Raw genomic sequence first — 21,746 nt, 5'->3', positions numbered from 1 at the left:
TAGCACTTGTTCCGCTTGCAAGGATAAGTGCCAGGAGGGAGATTGGTGGGAAGGGATGGGGGGAATGATTGGACAAGGGAGTTGTGTAGGGAGCAATCCCTGCAGAAAGCAGAAAGGTGGGGAGGGAAAGATGTGCTTGTAGTGGGATCCCATTGGAGGTGGCAGAAGTTACAGAGAATTATACGCTGGATCTGGAGGCTGGTGGGGTGGTAGGTGAGGACAAGGGGGACCCTATCCCGAGTGGGATGGTGGGTGGATGGGGTGAGGGCAGATGTGCGGGAAATGGGAGAGATGCGTTTGAGAGCAGAGTTGATGGTGGACGAAGGGAAGCCTCTTTGTTTAAAAAAGGAAGACATCTCCTTCATCCTGGAATGAAAAGCCTCATCCTGAGAGCAAATGCGGTGGAGACAGAGGAATTGTGAGAAGGGGATAGTATTTTTGCAAGAGACAGGGTGGGAAGAGGAATAATCCAGGTAGCTGTGAGAGTCTGTAGGCTTATAGTAGGTATCAGTAGATAGGCTGTCTCCAGAGATGGAGACAAAAAGATCAAGAAAGGGGAGGGAGGTGTCAGAAATAGACCAGGTAATTTTGAGGGCAGGGTGAAAGTTGGAGGCAAAGTTAATGAAGTCAACAAGCTCAGCATGCGTGCAGGAGGCAGCGCCAATGCAGTCGTCGATGTAGCGAAGGAAAAGAGGGGGACGGATACCTGTATAGAGTTGGAACATGGACTGTTCCAAAAGCCAACAAAAAGGCAGGCATAACTGGGACCCATGCGGGTGCCCATGGCTACACCTTTGGTTTGGAGGAAGTGGGAGGAGACAAACGACCATGGACAGCTTCAAAGCAAATGCACAACCACAGACTGCAACTCCAGCTTTGATCTCCAGGCCGGGTCTTCACATGCTGTGATTGTGACTCCCCTCTCCCCTTCCCCCACCACCACTCTGCAATCCCCTCTCCCTCAGATCCCATCGTCAGCTCCTGGGCCCTCAGAGGCTCCATCTTCCTCTCAACCCAACCCTCCCCTCTCCACTGACACCACCAGCCTCCCTCCCCCCTCTGATCCCATCTCTCATCCGTGCCGTGTCTTTACCGTTCTCTCCGACCTTCAACTCTTTGAGGCAGAGCGCTCTGTCCTCAGTAAGGGCCTCACCTTTGTCCCCCTTCGCCCACACCTCAGCGAGTTCCACGTACGCCATGATGCTGAACTCTTCTTCCGCCGGCTCCGTCTCCGAGCTTACTTCTTTGGCAAGGACTCTCCTATCCCCAGCTATGACCCCTTCTCCCGTCTTCAACCCTCCTCCTCTTCATGGACACCCCGCTCTGGTCTTCTGCCTGCTCTGGATCTCTTTATTGCTAATTGCCGATGGGACATCAACCGTCGCGACTTCACCACACCGTGTTCCAATTCCAACCTCACTCCTTCTGAACGCTCTGCTCTCCGCTCCCTCTTACCAATCCCAACCTCAATATAAAACCTGCTGATAAGGGGGGAGCTGTTGTAGTCTGGCGTACTGACCTCTACCTGGCCGAGTCACAGCAACAACTCTCTGATACCTCCTCTTATTTACCCCTTGATCATGACCCCACTAAGGAGCACCAGGCCACGGTCTCCTATACCATCACCAACCTTATCAGCTCTGGGGATCTCCCATCCACTGCCACCAACCTCATAGTTCCCACACCCTGCACTTCCCGTTTCTACCTCCTACCCAAGATCCACAAACCTGCCTGTCCAGGTAGACCCATTGTCTCAGCTTGCTCCTGCCCCACCGAACTCATTTCTACATACCTTGACACTCTTTTATCCCCCCTTGTTCAATCCCTTCCCACCTATGTTCGTGACATTTCTCACACTTTGAATTTTTTCAATGATTTTAAGTTCCCTGGCCCCCACCGCCTTATTTTCACCATGGACATCTAGTCCCTATATACCTCCATCCCCCACCAGGAAGGTCTCAAAGCTCTCCACTTCTTTTTGGATTCCAGACCTAACCAATTCCCCTCTACCACCACTCTCCTCTGTCTAGCGGAATTAGTTCTTACTCTCAATAATTTCTCCTTTGGCTCCTCCAACTTCCTCCAAACTAAAGGTGTAGCCATGGGCACCCGCATGGGTCCCAGTTATGCCTGCCTTTTTGTTGGCTTTGTGGAACAGTCCATGTTCCAAACTTATACGGGTATCCATCCCCCTCTTTTCCTTCGCTACATCGACGACTGCATTGGCGCTGCCTCCTGCACGCATGATGAGCTTGTTGACTTCATTAACTTTGCCTCCAACTTTCACCCTACCCTCAAATTTACCTGGTCTACTTCTGACACCTCCCTCCCCTTTCTTGATCTTCATGTCTTCTTCTCTGGAGATGGCCTATCTACTGATATCTACTATAAGCCTACAGACTCTCACAGCTACCTGGATTATTCCTCTTCCCACCCTGTCTCTTGCAAAAAGGCTATCCCCTTCTCACAATTCCTCTGTCTCCGCCGCATCTGCTCTCAGGATGAGGCTTTTCATTCCAGGACGAAGGAGATGTCTTCCTTTTTTAAACAAAGGGGCTTCCCTTCTTCCACCATCAACTCTGCTCTCAAACGCATCTCTCCCATTTCCCGCACATCTGCCCTCACCCCATCTGCCCGCCACCCCACTCGGGATAGGGTTCCCCTTGTCCTCACCTACCACCCCACCAGCCTCCGGGTTCAACGTATAATTCTCCGTAACTTCCACCACCTCCAACGGGATCCCACTACAAGCACATCTTTCCCTTCCCCCCCCCCCTTTCTGCTTTCCGCAGGGATCGCTCCCTACGTGACTCCCTCGTCCATTCGTTCCCCCCCCCCATCCCTTCCCACCAATCTCCCTCCTGGCACTTATCCTTGCAAATGGAACAAGTGCTACACCTGCCCTTAAACTTCCTCCCTCACCACCATTCAGGGCCCCAGACAGTCCTTCCAGGTGAGGTGACACTTCACCTGTGAGTTGGCTGGTGTGGTATACTGCATCCGGTGCTCTCGGTGTGGCCTTTTATATATTGGTGAGACCCGACACAGACTGGGAGACCGTTTCGCTGAACACCTACACTCTGTCCGCTAGAGAAAACAGGATCTCCCAGTGGCCACACATTTTAATTCCACGTCCCGTTCCCATTCTGATATGTGTATCCATAGCCTCCTCTACTGTCAAGGTGAAGCCACACTCAGGTTGGAGGAACAGTACCTTATATACCGGCTAGGTAGCCTCCAACCTGATGGCATGAACATTGACTTCTCTAACTTCCATTAATGCCCCTCCTCCGCTTCTTACCCCATTCCTGATATATTTAGTTTTTTTCCCCCTCTTTTTTTTCTTTCTCTCTCTGCCCATCACTCTGCCTGTTCTCCCTCTGGTGCTCCCCTCCCCCTTTCTTTCTTCCTAGGCCTGCCCGTCCCATGATCCTTTCCCTTCTCCAGCTCCATATCCCTTTTGCCAATCAGCTTTCTGGCTCTCAGCTTCACCCCACTCCCTCCAGTCTTCTCCTATCATTTTGCATTTCCCCTCCCCTTCCTACTTTCAAATCTCTTACTATCTTTCCTTTCAGTTAGTCCTGACAAAGGGTCTCGGCCCAAAACGTCAACAGCGCTTCTCCCTATAGATGCTGCCTGGCCTGCTGCGTTCCACCAGCATTTTGTGTGTGTTGCTTGAATTTCCAGCATCTGCAGGTTTCCTCGTGTAAACCTTAACTGCCCAAGCTTTATTACAAGGCACAAGGCAAGAACAGGAAAGAATACCCTCCATTTGCCCAATGAATGCATCTCCAGCAATGTTTAAGAAGCTTGCTCTAGCCACAATAAAACAGTTCGCCCAGAATTTCAAAATCAAGATTCAGCTGCATGATTAAGTTTGCCACCCTAAACGTTCACTACCTATAACACATACAGTGGCTGTCGCTATCCCTTCATTCCTGTGGAATGCAGAGCCTAGATCCAACAGAGCACCAGCAAGCATTTGTTTAAAATATATATATACACTCATATAAAACATTTCTGATTTTAAACCACTTGCATTTTACAAGGGTGCCCTCTGTTAACTGTAATCTCACGCTTTGTTTAATTTAAGATGTACTCCTCAATAATTTCCTCTCTATTGCACCGTGTATGCCTGTGCTTAGTCATACAAGAGTAAACAGATTTCAGAGGCTTGGTTTAGCAACATATATTCATAGTTTCCCTCATGAGTTAGAGCAGTATGTGAGATTCCAATTTTATCCTATGTGCAGTAAGATCAAAGAATTTAAAATACCCAAGTATTTGTGATTCAGTATTAATACTTGACTTAATCTTATAATGATCAAAACAATTAGTTTGAACAATATCTCCTGTCCAGGTCTTACCATCATCTATTGACTCAGTAAGATATTTTGAATTTAGGTCTGATTATTAAATCAGTCTATTAACATTACAGATCAAATAATGAACCAGTGGCAAGTACTAACATTGTATCACATCCTAAACTAGGAAAATTCAAAAATCACCTACAACGTGGGTGGCACGGTAATGTAGTAAGTTGGCACAACACTTTATAGTACCAGCGACTAGGGTTCAACTCCCTCCGCTGCCTGTAAAGAGTTTGTTTATTCTGTCCATAACTGCTTGGGTTTCCTCCACAGTCCATGGGCATTGTAAATTGCTTGGATTAATTCAGGTGATTGCTGGGCGGTGTGACTCCCAAAGTCTCTAGAGGCATTAGATCATATCTAGAACACTCTTTTTAACGATGTACCTTGCAGGTTCAGGTTTCTAAAACTGCCATCACTAAGATATGAAGTAGTTTGCAAAGACACTTTTGTGGATGGTCTGGTCCCAAAATCGTGCTTAAGTTCATGCTGATTCTTAACCTCTCAATGAAGAATCCTTCCAATCAATTGCAGCACGTCTCTGACACGGCTTCTAATTGACTGCTCACTGTGACAGAGACCATCTAGAAACCTGACTTATGCATAAACTATCTAATTTACTTGACTTCAGCGAAGAATGAGTGGCAGCTGGGGCACTAAGATTAATGAGCATTGCCAGCGTTTGACAAGTGCACAGAACTTTTGACTGCACCCCTCTAAAAATCCAGACCTTTGCATCAGCAGCGATTTTTTGCATGCTACCTCCATATCTCCCATAATAAATGTCCGGTTGCTATAACTTAACAATTTTTGTTTACAAATATTCTGTATTACTTAATTTCTTGCTAATTTAATCTAAAATTTTAGCTTCTTGCTCTGTATCCATTTGTCAGCTAAGGGTGCTGCTTAAAACTCTCTGAATCCTTGGGCTTTACACTTGCCCTTGCAGCATTATTGATTTCTTTTAAATTACTTCACTTAACCTGCAAAGATGCCATGAATAGATGGCTTTTCCAATGGGTAGAAATTTTATTTCTTTGTAAAATGTTGATTTTTGAAGTGCATTCATTGCATCACCTCAAACATTTCAAGTATCACTTTTAACTTCTGACAAACATTTTAATTTGTCCTTGATGCCTCTTATTTAATTTCAAGATTTTCAACTGAATTATGCAGTTCTTCAATAAAATATAAATTCTTGTGATTTCTGACCATATTCTAATAATTTTTCCCTGTTGTATTATTTAATTTTTGTATGGCAAGGTGGAGATGTGTCTTTACCAAAGGTGTAAGACACTCCTTCCCTCTATTAGCCTGCATGTCACCCTTGGGCAAGGTGCAGCACCTGCTAAGACCCCTGATCAAGGTCACGTTAAGCCATGGGAGCAGGTTATGGATGGTTGCATGAACAACTGCTGCATATTAAGAGTCCTGATTATGTGACCACTGACACAAGGCAGATAACCTCTTAAGAGTATTGATAATGGCTGGGGTCACATGTCTTGTAAAGACACTGCCCAGAATGAGGCAATGGTAAGCTACTTCTTTAGAAAAAATTGCCATGAACAACCGATCATGGTCATGGAAGGGCCATGATCGCCCATGGCAGACGACATAGCATATAATGAACAAACAAATTCCTTATTTTGAGATTACTACTAAGGCTTTTAGAATAGGCCTGCTCCCTAGTTGGTTACATGACATACTTCTTCAGAAAAGCACCCTGAATCCATCTTCTGCTCCTCCAAACTACTTTTGATAATTTGATTTGCCCAGTCTACATGAAAGAGGTCTCCCATCATTACTTCAGCTAAAACTTTGATAATGCTTTCTCCAACAACAATGACACTATCAGGGGGCTTGTAAACCATTCCCACACTCATTTAGCTCCAAGATAATTCATTGGGGAAACAAAATCTTTACAGGGTCTAAATTTTAATTTCAATACCTAACCAAGTGTAATAAGATAAAGTTGTGGTCATTTAAAACTAATAATGCCATGTGGTCAATGAAAATGTTGTAGCAGGGATGGTTACTGGCTTTCTTCGTTTGTATTGTGTATCTGAAATCCCACTTGGTAGAAGGTTCCTGTACCTTCATTTATCTTTGAGAAATTGCCAACGCATAATATCCGACAAAAACAGGTTACGATTCAAAGGTTGCCATGAAAGAATTTGAATATTTGTATTTGTTTTTACTAAAGATAGAAAGATAGAAATATTTTCACTCCACAATATAAAGCTCCAGACCTGTAATGTTGAGACCCTCATGTACAATCCAATAAAGACAGGCCCAAGTACAACCTTGTCATCATAGATAACAAACTCAGATGCTTTGACATTGACAGTGCCACACTAAGTGAGACAAGACAAGCAGAAGATGATCAGCTTAAATTGTGTCTCTCTTCTGGTGAGGCGAAATGAATAAGGAATGTCATTTTCACAGAACGAATTTACTATCAAAATTGTGTTGTTCTGGCATCTTAGCAATTCAACCTTTTGAGTTTTTCCATACTCAATGCTTCGAATATGGCCTTGCACTGTTTCAACAGAAATGAGCACAAGACATCATGACAACACATTGGTACAACCACAGGAACCTGCTAGTTTGAGGCACCATAAAGATGTTTGTGCCACCCGTACAGAGGACTGCTAGCCCAACCAATGTTCAATCTATTCCACTGTCTCCTTCAACCTGCCTTCAAACGGTCAACATTAGTGTCAAAACTCCCAAAGATCACACAAAACTCACTTTTCTCTCATGGTGACTCACAAACAACTTGGCAACACCCATTTTTCAGAAACTGCTAAATATTCACATCTTATGGGCTGCCCTGGAGTATGTCACAATCAGCTTATGTGAAGATACTCCTGGCTTCCTTAATCAGCACTGGTGAGAATGACCAGAGGATGAAGGAGCAATTGAATTGTAACAGCAAAGTTTTACTGAACTGGAAGCTTCACCTCCCCTCAGAGGAACAGCTTTGCAGGCAACTGAAGGATGAGGTTCGGCAATTTGGCAACAGCTATGATAAGTACCAAGTTTTGCAGTGCTGTAAAAATCACTAATAGCACAGGCACCCAAGGGCCCACCTTATGGAGAGCCGGGAATGGGGCAACTCATCAACTACAGGAAGGGAATCAACACACAATGGAATGAACACTTTGAAGACTTCATCAACCATAAGTCTATCCTCAAGGCAATTAATCAGGGCAGGTATGTGGCCAGTCCTGAATGAAAAGTCACAATGATCACATTCCAATTCAAAAATATGGCTGTGGTAGCAGATTAAAATTCTAAAACTCATTACTTGAAGAGCCTCTGTCACATAAGCTGTGCACAGTCTGATTACCTGCAACTGGTAGAACAGGATATCCTACGAGTCCTCAGAAGTGATATTGTTGGGATTCCCTGATTCCATCCATCCCAAGGTATAGTGGACATCATCACTGCATGGTAACACCAAGAAAATTGCAGGAAGCAGCACCAGCCTTGGCCTTTATCAATCCTGAGAAAGTGCCTGAGTTACAGCTTTGTAGGCAACTGAAGGATGAGGTTCGGCACTGCCCCTTCTCTAGTTGGTACCTCTATGTATTGCTGCAAAAAACTATCCTGCACACATTTTACAAACTCCAAACCATCCAGCCCTTTTACAGAATGGGCTTCCCAGTCTGTGTGAAAAATTAAAATCTCCCACAATCACAACCTTGTGCTTACTACAAATATCTGCTATCTCCCTACAAATTTGCTCCTCGAATTCTTGCTCATTAGGTGGTCTATAATACACCCCTATAAGTGTTACTACACCTTCCCCTTTCCCATTCCTCAATTCCACCCAAGTAGTCTCCCTAGACAAGCCCTCTAATCTATCCTGCCAGAGCACAGCTGTAATATTTTCTCTGACAAGCAATGCAACATCTCCCCCCTCTTGCCCCTCCGATTCTATCACACCTGAAGCAACGGAGTCCAGGAATAATTAGTTGCCAATCACACTCCTCCTGCAACCATGTTTCACTAATAGCTACAACATCATATTTCCAGGTATCAACCCATGCTCTAAGCTCATAATGCTCCTAGCATTAAAATAAATGCATTTATTTTGCTCCACCTGTTACTCTCTATTTATCCCTAACAGTGCAAACAACTTTACTATTTTCTTTTTCTTCCTTCTCCCCTACATCTTCGGTCTGAACTCTCCCCTTCTCTATCACCTGCCTATCCTCCCTCATACACTGTCTATAAGCTTTCTCTATTTGTGAACTAAACTCCTCTCTCCTAGTCGCTTCAATTTGATTCCCACCCCCCCCCCCCCAACCATTCTAGTTTAAAGTCTCCCCAGTAGCCTTAGCAAAGCTCCCCGCCAGGATATCGGTACCCCTAAGATTCAAGTGCAACCCGTCCTTTTTGTACAGGTCACACCTGCCCCAAAAGAGGTCCCAATGATCCAGAAACTTGAATCCCTGCCCCTTGCTCCAATCCCTCAGCCACACATTTATCCTCCACCTCACTCCATTCCTACTCTCATTGTTGTGTGGCACAGGCAGTAATCCTGAGATTACTACCTTTGTAGTCCTTCTTCTCAACTCCTTCCTAACTCCCTATATTCTCCTTTCAGGACCTCTTCCCTTTTCCTACCTATGTCATTGGTACCTATACATATCACAACCTCTGGCTCCTCACCCTCACACTTCAGGATATCTTGAGATTCAATCAGAAACATCACGGACCCTGGCACCAGGGAGGCAAACTACCGTCCAGGTCTCCTGACTGCGTCCACAGAATTGCCTATCTGACCCCCTAACTATCGAGTCCCCTATTATTACTGCCTTCCTCTTCTTTTCCTTACCCTTCTGAGCCACAGGGCCAGACTCTGTGCCGAAGGCACAGCCACTGTTGCTTCCCCCAGGTAGGCTGTCCCCCTCCCAACAGTATTCAAACAGGAGTACTTATTGTCAAGGGGTAGAGCCACTGGGATACTTTCTAGTACTTGACTCTTCCCCTTCCCTCTCCTAACAGTGACCTACCTGTCTGCCTCCCATGGCCCTGGTGCGACCACCTGCCTGTAACTCCTCTCTATCAACTCCTCACTCTCCCTGACCAGACGAAGGTCATCGAGCTGCAGCTCCAGTTCCCTAACACAGTCCCTTAGGAGCTGCAGCTCGGTGCACCTGGCGCAGATATGGACATCCGGGAGGCTAGGAGACTCCAGGACCTCCCACATCTGACACCAAGAACAACAAGCTGCCCTCACACTCATAATTCCCCTTTTCCTCAATTAACAGGAAAAATTGAAAACTAAACCTACCTTGCCTCGCCCATTTCCGCCTAAGCTCATTGAGCCAAAGCCCTTAAGCCCTCACTCTGCTCCCGGCTCACTCTGCCACCCGCAAATGACGCTGCCCGCTGTGTAAGGCTGTGTTGCTTTTAAATCTTCCACACTTCACTGCCCGACGTCATATGCCTGCGCAGTCCCGCCTCTCTTAACCCCGATGAGAAGAAGAAATCAAAATGGCTCCCGCAGCTCTCCCATTCCGATTCTCAGACTTCCTTCTCCAAATTCTGGTATATGTTGCCTTGACTTCCTCTTCCTGAAGTCCACAATCAATTCTTTGGTCTTACTGACATTGAATGCAAGCTTGCTGTTGTGATACCATTCAGCCAACCAATCTAACTGACTCCTGTATACCTTTCGGCAGCATCTGCGATTCCACAAACAGTTGCATCATTGGCAAATTTATAGATGCTGTTTGAGTTGTGCCTAACCACACTGTCATGGATGTAGGGAGAATAGAGCAGTAGACTAGGCATACATCCCTGAGGTGCACCACTATTGATTGTCTATGAGGAGGAGATGTTATTTCTGATCCGCACCGATTATGGTCTCCCAGTGAGGAATTCAAGGATCTAGATGCAGAGGGAGGAAAAGAGGCCCAAGTGTTGAAGCTTGTTGATTAGTATAAAGGAGATGATGGCGTTAAATGCTGAGCTGTAATCAGTAAACAGCAGCCTTGCACAGGTATTTCTGTTGTCCAGGTAGTGCAAGGCAGAGTGGAGAGCCAGTAAGATTGCATTCACTGTAGACCTATTGTGACAGTAGGCAAATGGCAGCAGGTCCATGTCCTTGCTTAGGCAGGTGTTGGTTCTAGCATGATCAACCTCTCAAAGCACTTCATCACAATAGTTGTGAATGCGACTGGGCAATAGTCACTGCACAAGCTCACCCTGCTATTCTTGGCAAATGACATGATTGATACACTTTTGAAGCAGTTTGGAACCTTTGACTGCAGCAGTAAAAAGACTGTTGTTGTTCCTTTCTCGCGCCTTGTGGCACATCGGGCAGCATTTTTGCCCTAGTTTTGTTGAGGCTGAGTTGTTAGCTTGATGCTCAACCCAGCATGGATGGAAAACGTGCAAGGAGCCAGCCAGATTTGGACTCAGGACCATTCGCCTCAAAGTCCAGTGCTGATGCACTACATCACCGGCCAGCAGTAAGAGATTGAGATGTCCTTGAACACTCCCGCCAGTTGGCTGGCACAGGTTTTCAGTGCCCTGCCAGATACACCATTGGGGCCTGATGCCTTGTGAGGATTCACCCTCTTGAAAGATGTTCTGTTATCAGCCTCTGAGATAGAGATCACAAGGTCACCAGGTGCAGTAGGGAGTTGCACAGGTGTAGTTTATTTGCATAAAAGGAGTGAGCTCATCTGGAAGTGAAGTATCACAGCCATTTACAATGTTAGGTTTTGCCTTGTTGGACATAATGGCCTGCAAACCTGCCAGAGCTGACGTGCATCTGATTCTATATCTTACTTCAGAATTACTTTAATGCTCTTAAAGAAGCCTTCTGTAGATCATACCTGGACTTCTAGTAGAGTTCTGGATCATCAGTTTTGAAAACTACAGATCTCACCCTCAGCAGACTGAACCTCATGGTTCATCCATAGCTTCTGGTTTCAGTATGTCTGGTATGTTCTCAAAGGCAGACACTCATTCATCCAGGTCTCTATGAAGTTGGTGACAACTGTGCATATTCATTCAGATTTGAAGATGTATCGCTAAATATTGTCTAGTCTACAGATTCAAAGCAGTTCTGTAAGTGCTCCTCCACCTTCTTTGCCCTCACCACTGATGCTACAGTCCTCAGTCTCTGCCTTTATGCTAGGAGAAGAAGTACTGCCAGATGATTGGTCTTGACAAAGTGTGGGCGTGCAATGGCACAGTAAACGTTCTTGCTGATGGTATAACAGTGGTCAAGTATGCTGACTCCTTTCGATGGCCAGGGATGGAATATACACCACAACCAGGATGATGCCGAAACACTCCCTCAGCAAATAAAATGGATGACACCTGGCTACTAGATTCTCCAGGTTGGACAAGCAGGACTGAGACAGAACTGCCATGTCTATGCACAACAATGAGTTAATCATGAAGCAAACTCTGCTTCCTCTACCTTTACATGACTTCACTGTGCGGTCCATGCAGTAGAAGGTGAAGCACTCGGGCTGCAGAGCTGTGTCGGGAGTGCTGGGTGCGGTGGGCATGTTTCTGTGAAAAAAATATTGTATTGCCTGATGTCCCTCCGGTACTGCAATCTTACTCTGAGGTCTTCAATTGTATCTTCCAGAGACTGTACATTGGCAGCCAAGTGGTAGGGAACAGGGTCTTCAGGGCCCTGCAATTCAATCTTATTTGCAGCCCAGCATGTTTTCCTTGTTTCCTTTCATTGAAAGGGAAACCGCACTCACGACCTGAGTCTGCAGCCTGGGGTCCACTGATTTTGAGGATTGATAAAATTTTCACCAGTATGATGAATGAACCAATGTTTGTGTCTTCGCCCAAGCCAAGATCCCTAGTATTAAGACACTAGCTCCATTCAATTAGCTACATCATGCATCCTTTGTCGTGCCTGAAGTCAGACTCCAGAAAAAGACACATTGTCATGCAAAATGATTATCCGATTAGCAGAGGAAAGGATTAATTAATGCGCCTTAAACCTTCCTTGAAGAAGTACGTTGTACGCACTGGCAAGCAGAACTCTGGTCTGTAACTGCTCTAAATAAAAGTAGTGCATTCAAGGCAGCATTGGAGGCAGAGAAGCTCTGCAAAAGTGGTGGAAGGAATGCACCACCTCATCATCTGAACCTCCTACCATAACATCCCCTATCCGTGGTAGAGTTTCTAGTTTCCACCTTAGCTTCCATAGTCACCTCAAAAGCCAGAACTCACAAAACTAAAGTGTAAGTAAGTTTTCCTCTATCCCAAGCAATTCCTGAAGGAAGAAAGAAAGGTAGATGAAAAACATGCATGATAACTACCAAGTAAATATGACTTACTTGAAGCAGGGAATAATCATTCTGAGTATAAAAAGACAATGACAAAATGTGAAATAATTGTTGTCAAGCTCACCAAAGTAAGAAATGACAGTGCTGGAAATGTTAAGACTGTTTCATGAAAAAAAGAAAGAATTGCTGTTAGCAATTAGTCAATTGAGCTGTATAGAATACATTTTAATTAGGATCTTTATTGATAAACAGATTATTTACTTTCTGGATCTCTCCCTCTCACCCCAAGAAACAAATGCATCCAAAGTTTCAATTCATCAAACATCAAGGAACATTTTCTTCTAAAATAATCAACTACAGGCAATATACAGAATAGGAAAACATATTGTCTGGCAAAATAGAAAGCACAGAAAAAATAAGTCTCTAAAGTGAGACATCTTTCCACATTTCTTAAAAATAGTAACAGTGCCTTACTAATTTTGCTTACAAAATTGGAGCAGGTGCCAATCAGAAGAATTCACAAACAAACAAGAATTTACAGACAAAAAAAACATCTTAATTAGAACTAGATGTGCTGTCTTAACCTCAATTAATACAGAATTACATTAACTGAAAATTGTTTATTTGCCAAGGGTAACTGCAAGGACATATACTGTCAGAACATACAGATTGAAAGCATAATATAATTGATTTCTGGAAGTACCGTTGGAAGATAACTCTGCTGATTTTAAAAGATCTAACTTGAAAGGTTATGCTCAGAATAACTCATCTCTGATTTGAGTAAATTATACCTATATGGGAGCTATAAAGAATTATCTTGTATGTTTTTATTTTTCACTCAAAATCAAGGGAAGAAGTCCTTCACGATCAAGGAAGACTTTCTTGACTTGGTTCCACTCCAGTTGGTTCTGAGATGGCAATATAGGAACTACTGACAATCTACTAATGGAACAGGTGATGGGATGGGCAGATGGGTAGTTGAGGATGGGTGGGTGGAGGCATTAGTAATGATCTTTCAAGAATCACTAGATTCTAGAATGGTTCCAGAGGATTGGAAAATCACAAATGTCACTCCATTCTTTAAGAAAGGATGGAGGAACAAGACAGGAAAATACAGGTCAGTTAGCCTGACTTCAGTGGAGGCAAAGAGTGGGAATAACGGGGACTTTTTATGGTTGGCTGTTAGTGTGTTCTGCAGGGGTAAGTGTTGAGACCACTTCCCTTCACGTTATATTTCAAAGATTTAGATAAAAGAATTAATGGCTTTGTGACCAAATTTGCAAACGGTATGAAGATAGGTGGAGGGGCAGATAGTGCTCAGGAAGCAGGCAGTCTGCAGAAGGACTTGGATTTAGAGAGTGGACAAAGATGTGGCAGACAAAATACAGTGTTGGAAATGCATTTTCGTAGAAGGAATAAAAGCATAGAATATGTTCTTAATGGAAGCAAATTCATAAACCAGAGGTGCAAAGGGACTTGGGAATCCTTGTGCAGGATTTCTTAAAGGTTAACTTGCTGGTTGAGACAGTGGTAAGGAAGGCAAATGTAATGTTAGCATTTATTTCAAGAGGACCAGAACATAAAAGCAAGGATATAATGCTGAAGGTTTACAAGGCATTGTTCAGAATGGGCTTGGAGTATTATAACAGTTTTAAGTCCCTTATCTAGGAAAGGATATGCTGGTTTTAGAGAGGGTCTACAGGAAGTTCCCAGGAATGAACGGGTTAATGTATGAAGGACACTTGATGGCTCTGAGCCTATATTCAATGGAGTTAAGAATGGGGGTGGGGGGGGGGGAATCTCATCAAAACCTATTGAACATTGAAAGGCCTAGATAGAGTTGACCTGGACAGTACGTTTCCTATAGTGGGGGAGTCTAGGACATCTTTTTAGAACAGATATGAGGAGGAATTTCTTTAGTCAGAGGGTGGTGAATATATGGAATTCATTGCCTCAGATGACTGTGGAGGACAAGTCACTGGATATATTTAAAGTGGAGGCTGATTTGTTCTTGATTAGTCAGTGTCTTAAGGTTACAAGGAGAAGGCTAGAGAATAGGGTTGAGAGGAATATCAGATCAACCATAATGGAATGGCAGAGCTGGCCCAATCGGCCTAATTCTCTTCATATGTCTTATGGTGGTATGAAAAATACAAGTCTTGAACATGAAATCATCAACTCCTGCAGTGACTTTGGAATATTATTAGAAAAAAATTAGATCAAACAAACTTGACTAATGACATTCATTAAGAAAACTGTTTTCTTTCCCCAACCTTTAACTATGAAATATAAAAAAAATAAGCTAATGTGCATTCTGTATTAGTTCAGTTTTAAAACTCAATTTCTATAGCTGTTAGTTTAAGCGAAGCTACCCTAAAGACAAAAATTTTTTTTTAACTTTACATCCATTTGCTTTTCAGATCCAATATATACGCTGAGTACCCCTTGTCCAAAATGCTTGAGGCCAGAAGTGTTAAATATCAGATTTTTTTTGGACTTTCAATATATAGTGAGATAGCTTAGGATTACCATTACTTCTGACTCTGAATTTGTATGCTCTACCAATCTTTGTCTCACATATAAACTTACAGTAAAAGTTAATACATACCATTAAGATAATGAAAATATAATGTGTGCAGGGTAACAAAAGCAGCACAACAGCATCAGGAGAACACCTGAATCAGCTATTAAACAACAAACTGCAGGTTTTCATTCTCCACCTACGATGCTGTGTTTTGATTAAAAGGCTCGAATATACTGTATTTTAATCACGAGAAAATCTGGAAATCCAAAGCAACACACTCAAAATGCTGGAGGAACTTAGCAGGTCAGGCAGCACCTATGGAAATGAACAAACAGTCGAGGTTTTGGGCCAAAAGCCTTCTTCAGGACTGAGAAGAAATGGGAATGATGCCAGAGTAAAAAGGTGGGGGTGAGGGGAAAAAGGCTAGCTGGAAGGTGCTAAGTGAAGACAGGTGGTTGGGAAAATTCAAGGGCTGGAGAAGAAAGAATCTGATAGGAGATGGGCGTGGATCAAAGGAGAAAGGGAAGGAGGGGACCCAGGGGGAAGTAAATAGGTAGGTGAGTAGTAAAGGGTCGGGGTTGGGAATAGAGGAAGGGGCGGAAGGAGAAGGAATTAGTTTACCAGAATGAGAAATCGATAATTATGCAATCAGGTTGGAGGCCACCCCGAAAGAATACAAGATGTTGCTCCTCCACTCTGAGGGTGGCCTCATCTTGTATTTGTATTTTATATTTTTACATTTTCTGTAAGCATTGTGGACTTGTTCAGATGTTAGATTTTCATCAAGTGACAATCTTCTCAAACTTGTCAATGATTCTTTTTTTGCTGCTTTGTGATCAGCAGACACTTCATCTTTAATTTTTTTAAACTTAATTCTGTGACTTTTCTTAAATTGCTGCATCCAGCCTGCTGATTATTGACAATTATCTTCAATTTTCAGTTTGTCGTGATAAATCTTTGCTTGTTTCATGATCAACATACCATTAAACAACATATGTTCACTCCTACAGATGAATCCACTCTTTCAATACACAAACGAGATCTTCATCTTTCATTTTGTGCAGTGTTTTTCTGTTTTTAATTAACTTCTATTCACAACATGAGGTCACTTCTCAGAACTGTCTGTGATATGGAGAGACTTGCACATTGCCTGGGAACCTTCACAGCACCCTGTGGAATTTTCCATTTGTGACATCATGTCAATGCTCAAATAAATTTCAGATTTCAGGGGTTTTCAGATTTTGAAATTTTGGATAAGAGGTACTCAACCAGTATCAGGTCAATACACAGAACTTGACCTTGAATCATATACCACTGGATCTAATCAATTGGTATAGATCTCATTTAAAACACAGCATGCATTGTCATATTCATTCGTCAACATTAACACAGTTTATTTTGATACATTGCAGATTTGAAAACACTAAACAGGCAGTAATTACTTACAACTAAAGCTTGCAGAACATAGGAAAAAGGTGTAAATAATGGGTGAGGCACCATGACATATTCAGCCATACTGAACAGAAATAAGTAAAAAAAAATTGTGGCTCTTAGATCCTTCTAAGACTATACCACTTACAAATCTATTGTCAAACAATATTTTGCAAATCTAACATCTAGAACACAAGTTTCAAATACGAAAAACAGAAAATGCAGTGAATGCTCATCCTTTTAATAAGTTTGAGTAAGAATACACTACTCCAGAATAAGCTTCGTGGCACTTACATGGAGCATGGAGTTATCAAACAAAATAAAGTGAAATTCACCTTGTTGAATAGTTACCTACCCTGAAATCTGAAGAAAAATCTGCAGAAGAAACAGAATCAGAAGACATAACTGTAGTAGTCTTGTTGTACACAGACTGCTCAGATACAGACGAGGAGGTACTATGGAAAGAAATGGCAAAGGTTGTTCAGGTGAAAAGTTGCATTAAAGAGGTCATTCACACTGTAATGATTATACACTTGTGCAAAATAACCCCAAATTGGAATTAATCTTGACTTTACGACACTAAGCATTGCAGTAACCCGCAGAAGTCCCAGCTGTGCTCAATGTATTATAACTACATAGACTGAAAAGTGGAAGCAGTATGCAAACAACTGGTAATCCAAAGCCCATGGGTTCATGGAAAAATGCCTCAAGGGCTTGATATTCAATCTACACCAGTTTTCCATCAATTCAGCCTCATTCAGTTCTTGTTCTCTAATCCTATTAGCATAACTGTTTTATTCCCTTCCCTCTTACACATTTTGGTAACGCTTCTTAATGTTATCTAACAATTTTTGTGGTACTCAGTTCCAGATTCCTTAGATTCTTCAATGACTTATATCAAAAGCTACTATTACTTCCCCATATATGCTATCAAGACCTCTCAGAATCCTAAATACTTCTACTGAGTCACCCAAATTACTTTTTTTCATAAAAAGAACTCAATTTCCAACAGCAGCAATATTTTTCGACCTAAACTCTTTGATGCTACCAGATTGATGTTGCTCAAATTTTTCAAAATATTACTTAATTTAAACACTTGAAATAGGTGACCACAAAACGTTAGTCAGAAATCTACCTAACTCAAAATTATTGTTAGTATCTTTGCAATCTCTAACTGGGTTTTGAAATGCTGCTAATTGCTTTTCAGTCCAGAAGTGTAGATAGTACTCTATAGTTTAACCAAGGTTAGAAACAAGAACAACTTCTTTCCATTTCAGTATTAATTCTCTAAAATTAAACCTTGGTATTTATCTTTTTAAAATAAATAAACAAGTTGATTAAGCTATGTCCTTATTTTTAAATTGTTTGTTCCCAGATTGCTATGCACCTCTACCCCATTTAGAATTTTTAAATTTTTCATTGCAATAAATTATGGATTGGGTGGATACATGGGGAGGAAAAAGGTGGCATGGGTGTTTTTGAATTTTAAAAAATCAAAATAAATCAAATGTTAATAACTTCTAACTAAATATGTATCTTCACATGAACCTTATTATTTTGGTGTTGTTAGGCTTTAGAATCAATAACATTGTTCCATAACTGGTTGAGCTCTCAAGTTTTGTAATTGCTTCTCTAAAGTTCTTATACATGGTGGAGATGGAAACCCGATAGGAAAGATTTTTACAAGTTTTACATAGGGCAAGCATGATTTTGGAAGACTCTCAATCTGTATAGGCCAATCCCCTGTACTGTAGATACACTGATGAACTCCAACCTTATCATCAACTTTGTGAGAAGAGGCTTATCATCAAGTGAATACATGATGCAGCGCAGGGAAAGTTATCAGAATCCTGCGCAGGGGAGAACTCTTTTTGTCACCGCCAACCAGACACTGTGGGAAAACATCAAGCAGGAATCCATGGAGTTACAAATACGTAAACGGAAATGGTGACAAATTTGCCACACCTTGAGGAAGCCAACCAACGACATCACCAGGCAGGCATTAAAATGGAACTCCAAGGAAACAGAAAAAAGGGACATCCAAAGAACACATGGAAGATACACATTGTGGCCAAAATTAGTTGATGCAGACACTCCTGGTCCACCCTCAAGAAACTGGCTCAGAACAGGGACAATGGAGACGAGAGGTCATCAGTGATCTGTGCTCCACTGGGAGACAAGGACCCATGAAAAACAAGAAGACAACACTCTCAAGGATGCATGGCCAGGAGATCAGAGGAAAGAGACTTTGAAGAAAGAAACATTAATATAGTAAATTCAGCAACATTTCTAATAGTTGGGAAGTCGATACCCAGATAGAACAAAATTAATGTCAGGAAATTTTGTTTCAGCATTGGATGCAGAATCTATAATTTTAAAAAAAGTAATCAGATAAGAATGCAATGCAATAGAAAAAAATATTACTGGTACAGAAGAGCAGAGTGGAATGAAACTTTTCTTGGAAATCTGACATTTACTATAGTTCAAATGGCCTCCCTTTCAACAGCAAAATTCTTCAAAATAGCAATCCAAATGCAGAACAACAGAGTCCATTGTTGCCTTAAAAAAGATCTCTCATAACACAACGAGACAGGGTTAATGAATCAACTGATTGAAATGTAACCTTTTAAAAGACAATGTCCTTAGCATCACATCTATTGAAAATGCAAATGCAGTCACCTAGGATTTCTCACACATAATGAAGCAGCATTCGGACTAAAACTAGGGCAGAATTCAAATTCCGTCCTCTGAAGGCAAAAATAAGTCAAGTTGCATTGTGATAGCTATTTTATCTGGCCATATGCGAGTACTTCAATACAAAGACATAATAGCCAAATTATAAAATTCTCCTAATATAAACAATAAAACGAACAGAAATTAAGAGTTGAAAATTAGATTGAATGGACCACTGCAATCTCCCTAAAAGAAAACAGTCCATTCTATTAAAATAAATTTCATTCAAATATGATTGTTAAATGTCATATTTTAAATTTGGGGGGCATAATATCACTTCAGCAACAAACCACAGAACACTTCAGAGTTCAACAAGCAAGACAACTGAAAATGGGTTAACTTGAAGGATCTACAGATCCCTCAAGACATCACAAATGCTCAAATTAAAAGACGATAATTTACACAGGAGCAATAGAAACGCTTCACAAACAAAGGAAGGAAAAATCATTTCATTTTTAAAATTAATGTTTGTTGAAGAAGTCATGCTAATAGGACGCCATGTGAATTTCCTCCTTGTATCAAACTCTAACTCAAACCACCATCCAAGATTTTTGAATTTACTTCAGATCTAGAAAAGGCCTCTGACAAAACAATTCTCCTTGAACTCAACTAGAATTGTAGACAAGATTCTGTGCTCAAAACCTGAAGGACTGAATCCAACATTGTTTCTAACATTATTTGAAAAAAACAAAGAAAAGCTGCTACTTTTATTGAGGAAAAGATGTAAGAAACTGAACAGGACATTATGGTTTAGGTGGATTATTGAAATCTTTGCACACAGTTCTTTCAGCGCTGCACTTTCAAATACACAATTTCAAATTTTATAACTCAATATCTCATCCCACAGAGTGATTGTTGACTCCTACTGATTAATGGACTGATTTTCTCTCCAAATCAACCAACCACCAAACACATCTTGAAATCATTGCAAAGATATACCAGTATTTCATAGATCATAGCTCTCCATTTTGTTCATCTTCCTCCTCTTTCTTCCACCTTACCAAACAAGACAAACCTCAGTATTCCTTTCCTTAACAATATGACATGTCTAGAACAGTTCAGCTTCTGCTTAAGCTGTCACAGATGTCTTCTGACTGTCAATATATTCCCCATTTGCTTCTGCCATCTGCCAGAGCTTTTCATTGAATCTAACTGCCCTTTACATTCTTTAGACTTCAGTATTGCAGGTGACATGACCTCAACGTTCAATATAGATACAAAAGTGAATGAAAACAGTATCAAGGCTTCAAGCTATCTTCTCAAATCTTAGTTTATATTTGCAAGTTTTTCCTTTGGGGCCAAGTTGATGGCGATAACAGAGCAGATTAGCTAATGATCTATCTATCAGCTGATGATCAGTTGATTAGCCGATGGTATACCGTGGACAGCATTCTAACTGGCTACATCATTGTCTGATTTGGGAGGACTACTGCACAGGATCAAAATAAGCTGCAGACAGTTGTAAGCTTAGTCAGCTCCATCATGGGCACTAGCCTCCATAGCATCCAGGGCATCTTCAAGCAGCGATGCCTCAAAAGGGCGGCATCCATCATTAAGGACCCCTCCCCCATGTTCTCATTGTTACCATCAGGAATGAGGTACAGAAGCCGGAAGGCACACACTCAACAATTCAGGAACAGCATTTCCCCCTCTGCCATTGGAAAATGGACATTGAACCCATGAATACTACCTCACTGGTTTTAAATTTCATTTCATACTAGTTATTTCACTTAGGTTTGGATCCTTACTGTAACTCATATCTTCTTTCTCTATTATTATGTATTGCATTGTACTGCTGCCACAAAGTCAATAAATTTCACAACATATGCCAGTTATACTAAACCTTATTCTGATCAGTCATCATTGCCATGGGTGACATGGACATTCTACAGATACACATTTAGATAAATGCATTAAAGAAACATCGTCTTCAGAACTGGAAGTATTCCCATAAGATCTTGTGCTTTGCCTCTGTGATAAATAGTGTTGGTTATGACAGGACCAGGCGCTATGCATTTTCTAAGGACCAGATTTGAGTGAGCCTACCTTACTTACTCCTTGCTAATCAAACATTGCCTGCCCAATGTTGAAGTCACCAAGAGGATCTGTTTGATAGACTGCTCCACCAACCACAGGGTGGCCCAGGAGAAAGTGTGAAAGCAGTACACAACAGTTCTGTCAAACGTTAAATCACGGGCTAAATTGCAAGGTGACTAATTGCATTTCTGATGCAAGTAAACATTATATTGAAACTCAAGGCAGGAGTAGCTTCAAGCTATCTGGCTCATCGAATCTTCTCAACCGTGGGGCACAATTAGACTTATAATCACAATATTTAATCACATGAATGAGCATTTTGACCTTGCTGTATGTTTGGTAAGGTAGAGAACTGTGTGGGCAAGTACT

At 41.9% G+C, this 21,746-nt stretch overlaps 1 protein-coding gene across 5 annotated transcripts in view; it reads right to left on the bottom strand.

The window, feature by feature from the left end:
* mtmr2 (myotubularin related protein 2) overlaps positions 1 to 21,746 on the bottom strand; it is a 114,848-nt gene that overhangs the window by 82,543 nt on the left and 10,559 nt on the right. For 4 of the 5 annotated variants that reach the window (XM_073043301.1, XM_073043304.1, XM_073043302.1 and 1 more), the window contains exon 2: positions 16,963 to 17,062. The exons of the other annotated variant lie outside the window; for it this stretch is intronic. In XM_073043301.1, coding sequence (XP_072899402.1) covers positions 16,963 to 17,062 — 100 coding nt within the window. The remainder of the gene's footprint in view (positions 1 to 16,962; positions 17,063 to 21,746) is intronic. 5 annotated transcript variants of the gene reach the window in all.

The sequence above is a fragment of the Hemitrygon akajei genome, chromosome 4 (assembly GCF_048418815.1).
Source record: "Hemitrygon akajei chromosome 4, sHemAka1.3, whole genome shotgun sequence".
NCBI classification, from domain to species: Eukaryota; Metazoa; Chordata; class Chondrichthyes; order Myliobatiformes; family Dasyatidae; genus Hemitrygon; species Hemitrygon akajei.
The sequence above is the reverse complement of the archived record's forward strand: the minus strand, read 5'-3'. Positions and strand labels throughout refer to the sequence as shown.